General features: G+C 36.1%; 1 protein-coding gene across 3 annotated transcripts; it reads right to left on the reverse strand.

The window, feature by feature from the left end:
* Nucleotides 1-1,140: 1,140 nt before the first annotated feature.
* On the reverse strand, nucleotides 1,141-4,867 carry LOC139839537 (BTB/POZ and MATH domain-containing protein 3-like). 3 transcript variants are annotated; one of them, XM_071829618.1, is made up of 5 exons: nucleotides 4,596-4,867; nucleotides 4,322-4,469; nucleotides 3,396-3,744; nucleotides 2,424-2,694; nucleotides 1,141-1,477 (listed from the first exon to the last, which is right to left on the reverse strand). In XM_071829618.1, the coding sequence occupies exons 1-5, from the start codon at nucleotides 4,702-4,704 to the stop codon at nucleotides 1,257-1,259; spliced, it is 1,098 nt and encodes a 365-aa protein (XP_071685719.1). In that variant the 5' UTR covers nucleotides 4,705-4,867; the 3' UTR covers nucleotides 1,141-1,256. The 3 variants fall into 3 exon arrangements, with proteins under 3 accessions (XP_071685719.1, XP_071685718.1, XP_071685720.1); XM_071829617.1 differs by having other exon boundaries at nucleotides 4,322-4,867; XM_071829619.1 differs by having other exon boundaries at nucleotides 1,341-1,477; nucleotides 2,384-2,694; nucleotides 4,322-4,867.
* Between the last annotated feature and the right edge of the window lie 1,570 nt (nucleotides 4,868-6,437).

The following is a 6,437-nucleotide window of genomic DNA, read 5'->3' on the forward strand; positions in this document are numbered from 1 at the left end:
ATTAGTCCTTTAGTATTATTTTGCAGGGAGCATTTCGTATTTTGGTCCCTGAAGAGAACTACGCCTTGTCGCATCGCGTATGATGCATCACACATGGTTGTATCTATTGCACGCAAGCATCTGTAGGCAACAAACAGTATGTTTGATCAATTATCCTATTAAAAATATCAGATTCAACTGTCAACTCACGAATTATATAGAATGCAATCTTGGTTTGTAATTGTGGATATAAGCGAACTACTAAACCAAACAAATTATCTTTGTGTTCATCTTTTTATTTTTTCCTTTTTTTTTTTTTTGAACATGCATCTTCGTGTCCATCTTATGCTGAATTTGTTATGTTGTATTTATCATTTGTTTAACAAGCTGGAGTAATGCTTCTGTTTGTAAGAGACACGGGAGTCTGCAAATTAGACCCCACTTTTTCATGTAATATGTTCCAGATTTCTATAGCTTTAGCATTCATCTCGTTGTTTCTTCTTGCTTTGGGCGTCTACAATTTGTAAATAACTTACTATTGAGGTCCTTTTTCGTTAATCATGTATGATATAACTCCTTTGGCTCGGCTTTTATTTCTTTTTATTTTAGTCTAGTTAACTTCTTTATAAGCATATAAGCATTGGGGTTAATAAGCTAGATAACAACTGTTGAATCCACCGATTTAACTTTTGCAAGTCAATGTTACCTGTTTGACTTGCAAGTCTACAATACTGGCCTAATGGAAAATTGTTTGGGTTTGCATAATAACAATGGGAATGGGTACTTCTCGTTTTTTTATGTACTAATTGTTTTACAGTTACTTAAAGTAGTAAAGAGACTAATTTATGTTAAGATTGACATATACAAATAAACGAGAAAATATTGATATATTCCTGAGAAATAATGGCGATGGTGGTGGTTGTGAGTTTAAACAAAAGCAACATTACATTTACATCAAATTTAAGTAATCGTTGATGCATAATTAGATGCAAACGACTCATTATTATATGAAATTTGAATGCATATTTTGGATGATACCACATCCATTATATGATAACACATTCATTAAAGATAATTAGTACATTCTCGATATATCAAAGGCCAAAATCCAAGGTTCATAAACGATAAAGCAAGAAGAAAAAAATATGGGCCAACTATAAACATGTTATGCAAAGCTTATCAGTCATGAATTACTAATAGTGAGCTTATAATTCATTGTCCAATGGAAAGAAAAACCCAAATAAGAAGTAGACTATAACTGGAAAAAGGAATATAGATTACAGTCGTCTACGCATGCGCCTGGCATTAGGGTCTGCAGATTCTGCTGCTGCCGATCCAAAATCTAACCCAATAATACTGCTGCCGCTTCTTTTTCTACTCAACCCTTCACCTGATCTTTCATCCACGGCTACCGATGATGCAATCGTTTCTAGAAGCTCTGAAAGTAACATAGGCCATGTCTCCTCTACATATTTGAACCCTTCTGTTTGCATAACCACTACAAAACATATCAGAAAAATAAATTAGATATCTGTGCAAACATGCTGTAAAAGCAACAAAACTGCTGTTGGGTAAATAATAATATAGATCATGTAGGTGCTCACAACTTTCTATATATAATCTCACATGATAAAAATGTGTTATGTATATTTTAGTCCAAGCAAAGGCCAATGGACCCAGATGCACACAGATAGTAAACATATAAGAAACATGAACTAGATTCAATGACCTAAAGATCGAAACTTGTTTTCGCTGATATATCCAAATAGATGAAAGAAAAAGAAAAAAAAACAGCCATTCTATGTACATTTTTTCAATACCAAGAAAGAATAGAACTTGGTTTCGAGTCCTTCATTAAAATGCAATGGAGAGAGTATTTTCATACATAATTTTATACTACAACTGATATTGGTATCCTGAAATCGTCAATTCCTTGGTAGCTTGTTTGCAGCTAAGATAACTAAAACTTAGATAATTTTTTCTAGATACTGAAACAAATTAAGATAACTAGATAAGCTTACTATAGATCCCAACCCTACACATATTAAATCACATATGTATAAAGGCAAACTCCTTGTACATTTCTTATGTGAGATTTTTTTCATATCATCTCAAGATCACCAACACTGAAATTGTTTTATTGTTCAATTGTGCTAGACATGCATGCACATTAATAAACTTTTCGTTATAAGGTTTTCCCTGTTCGGGTTACCCGGAAGGGCGTTCAAAACCCATACTCTAATGTTTGCAGCCCAACAGGATTACTTTTCCCAGTTGTTTCCAACCGCAAGATTCGAACCTGAGACCTCTTGCAAGGGTATCAGGGCCTCAACCACTGGGCTATATCTTGAACATTAACAAATTTCTGCATAATAAACAGTCAACATATTGAAATCGACATAACCTGAACAATGCACCGCTCAGATTCTATGGACAACACGCACCTCCCAAGTTTGCCGCAGCAAATTTCAGACATATAGCCTTAAGTTGAGAACAACGGTGTTGATCAGCAAGAGAAAGAGTTGTAGCCACTGTATCAACAGTAACTTCTTCACACAATTTGGCTTCACACAACTGTTTCAGTCGATCTAGACCAAACCGATCAGCAGCAGCCAACATATGTTGAATTATGTTAATCGATGTGTTCATTGACATTGACCCCGTTACCTCTTGTGAATCGGGAAGGTTATCTGAGTAGATAAACATAAGCATACCCTGCAAAACATACGCATGTATATAAACTGAGCCATAGTACAGTGATACCACAAATGCAGCAAAGAATAGTGAGTATATAAACTGAGGTGCTGTTTGTTTTTTTAAGATGTTTTTGTCTTAAGATCTGCGGATCATGTCTGTAAAGAAGATGTGGTCTAAAGGTCCGTGTGCTGAATAGTGAAGACTGTTTGTTTTTATGTCTGCGTATAACTTATCCTGTCTGCAACACTTAGAAGCATTAATCTAAGTCTGCGAGCCTGCATATAAGACATTATTTAAGATGTTTTTGTCTGAAGATCTGCAGACCATGTCTGTAAAGAAGATGTGGTCTGAAGGTCTGGATGCTGAATAACGAAGACGGTTTGTTTTTAGGTGTGCAACATAACTTAATTCTGTCTGCAGCACTTAGAAGCACATTTCTAAGTCTGCGATGCTGCAGACATAATAAGACATAATTTTACCTTATATCTTCTGAAAAACAAACTGTCTGCAGTCTGCGAGCGCGCAGACATAAGACATAATAAGGTCTGCAGACAGGAAAACAAACAACACCAAACTGTCTCATAAGACATAATAAGGTCTGCAGACAGGAAAACAAACAACACCAAACTGTCTGCAACAAAAAGTCTGCGGGCGCGCAAACATAAGACATAATAAAGATCTGCACACATAAAAACAAACAACACCTGAATGTCTATTACCTTGAAAACAGAGGGTTCTATATCCATCAATTCTATTTCGTCCATATTAGGATTTCCAACAAGTCCAAAAAATTGTGCTCTAAATACAGGAGAGCGAGCAGCAAGTATCAATTTGTGAGCCTTGAAAGTCTCGCCCCCAACACGGAAAACTATATCGCATCCGGTTTCAGTTTCTAACAAATACTTGAGATTTTGACCCATATCTGATGGAGGTATAGAAATGGTAATATGTTTGGGTCCCTCAACACGATTTCTGACAACTCCAACGGTGCAATGCATGGAAAGGCAGTCGTCCTTCAAATAGTCTGATGTTTCCAAACTTACCCTTCTAAAAAAACGTTTGTAACCCCTGAAACAAATCAAGAATGTAACAATCACATATTATTTTTAATATACCTCTTAGAAGATTAACAATTGCAACATAACCATACATACTATGAGGCGAGTAACTAAAAACATTCTGTTCACACCGACAACATTCTCGACTGATTGACAAAATTACATTCCTCATTTAGCTACTTCCCAACTATACTTTTAACAAAATGCACTTCTAAACTATCTTAAACATGCAAACTGATAAATCTTTAAGCATTCTTATCATTTCATTACCTAACTACTTGTTGGATTTCACTAAGATTTAGCTAAAACTTTATATCATTAAATAAGAACAAGAAAATATGATGGGTGCGGCTAGTTACATGTATCTTATGTACTACAGAAGGTCTTTCAAGATGTACATATAGTATCATGAATACATGATGTACATATAGAATCATGAACATCAACACAACATCCATGCCGATAGCAAGATGCATCATTTCCCTTAATAACGATGGTATAATTTATGTGACTAACAATGACTCATCATTCATCATACTACAACTAACAATACTAAGTTGTACAAATGCTATAAAATTCACACATACCACATGCTTCCTCGGTATTTTAACGTATACGGCCCGCTCTCCAACGCACGATCGAAATGACTATGAACTTTATGTTTCCCTTTTCCACTCTGATCCAATAAAGTCAGCTCAAACAACGCCCTAACATCCGTACCATCACTAGCCAACGCTATAAACACAGAAACGTACATAGAATTATCTTCTAAATTCTTACCATCGGGATAAAAATAAATTGCCCAATCGTATCCACCAACGCTAAACGTATCACTTGATATATATTTACCAGCTCCCATACCTTTAGCTAACGAATAGCCTCTAATTGTGAAATCATGAGAGCCGTTAACCGACTCGTTTATCGATTTAGAGCCTGATGAGATCCCGTGATCGAAATTATTGGTTAGCATTTTTTTTAAAACCCTAGCATGCAGAATTGATGGGGAATTTGGGGGTTTTTTGTGGAATTGATGAGGGGGAAAGGTGGTCGATGACGAGTGGATGAAATTGGGGGCGGAGATGGGGGAATTAAGAGGCGGAGTCTGGTGGCCGGCGGCGGAGGACGACGGAAGTGCGGTGGGGGAGGGTTTGTAAGGAAACTGGAATTGAAAATGAGAAAACGAAATGATGAGCATATACGTGTTTAATGCTTGTAGTTTGGTCAATAGTCGATACAACGTGAGGTCACTTGGCTTATTGTTTTCACTTAGTTCAATAATGTAATTTAGTTTACCTAGTTAATTACGTAGTAATTTATTACTAGTGACGAGTTGGGGTTCTCTCACGTACGACGTGGAGAAAAATTATGAAAAAAATAAAAGAAGAAGACGTAAATTGAAATGAGTAAAAAATTTAAAGTATTAAAAAAATTAAAGGAAAAAATAATAACAATTATTATTATTATTTTATTATTATATATATTAATAATAACAACAACAATTGTATAGATAGTTAACTTCTACTCGTGCCTTTTCTACACTTGTATAGATAGTCCAACCCTTTCGGGTTGTTGTATTTGTTGGAGTTAATCGATCCATTGTGTTCCACATCGGAAAGTGAAAGAAATAAATGTGCATATATAAGCTTATGGGAACCTCTCTATATCACCAATTGGTTTTAGAGAAATGTGTAACTCATGAGCTTATATGTTGTACATGTTGGTGGACCTAAAAACGATCCTACAAATGGTATCAGAGCCTGGTTATAGCCAAGATGTGTGGAAGGTGCAGAATGGTAGCGGAGGTTAAAACCGAGATGACTATGGACGTGACCAAGGAGGGGTCGGATGTCCGGAAAGAGTCGAGATGGTATTGAACGTGTCCGTGGAAGTAGCGTGGAATGAATCGATTAAGGGGGTGATTGTTGGAGCTAATCGCTCCATTGTGTCCCACATCGAAAAGTGAAAGAAACAAATGTACCTCTATAAGCTTATGATAATCTCCCTCCATCACCAAATTATAGCTGATTTGTTGAAACGACCCGTCCTTATCCACCTGGACGAAGTCATCAACATCTGGTCTCATTGCGAGGTACTGTCCTAAGTATGCCATGAAGGACTCCAAGTAATGTTTTTAAAATGAGCAAATGCACAACGGAAGACTTAATTCGTACATGAGAATAAACATGCTTTAAAGTGTCAACCAAAAAGGTTGGTGAGTTCATAGGTTTATCATAACAATCATTTCAATTTATTAATAGACCACAAGATTTCATAATCATAAACATAATACACTCGCAAGTGTATGTAAAGCATTCTAAGTAGTTGAGCACTTGGTAACCATACTTAACATTTAATCAACGTCGCATATTCCCTTTATTATGAAATCTCCCTACACTGTACCAAGTGTAGTAACGAAACGAAGTACTGTGCAACCGTTGAATACTGGTCGTCTAGTCCGGTTGGGGTTGTCAGGCCCGATAGATCTATCAACATGATTCGCGTTTACAATACCTCATGTAAATAGTAGTTACCAAGCGACAGGGAAGTATGCCAGTGGTACAACTCAACGTAGAATGTATTTTTAAGTACTTGTATCTATTTCGTAAACATTTACAAAAGCAGCGCATGTATTCTCAGCCCAAAAATATATATATTGCAAAAGCAATTAAAAAGGGAGCAAATGAAACTCACCATACTGTATTT

Source organism: Rutidosis leptorrhynchoides, chromosome 4 (genome assembly GCF_046630445.1).
Source record: "Rutidosis leptorrhynchoides isolate AG116_Rl617_1_P2 chromosome 4, CSIRO_AGI_Rlap_v1, whole genome shotgun sequence".
In the NCBI taxonomy this organism is placed as follows: Eukaryota; Viridiplantae; Streptophyta; class Magnoliopsida; order Asterales; family Asteraceae; genus Rutidosis; species Rutidosis leptorrhynchoides.

Bases quoted from the DNA above. Each gene is read 5' to 3' on its own strand.
- LOC139839537 (XM_071829617.1), bottom strand. From the start codon at position 4,704: ATGCTAACCAATAATTTCGATCACGGGATCTCATCAGGCTCTAAATCG. The intron at 2,695-3,395 runs GTAATAGACATT...TATGTTTTGCAG, and splicing joins TAGAACCCTCTGTTTTCAAG to GGTATGCTTATGTTTATCTA. The intron at 1,478-2,423 runs GTGCGTGTTGTC...TATGTTTTGTAG, and splicing joins TGCTGCGGCAAACTTGGGAG to TGGTTATGCAAACAGAAGGG.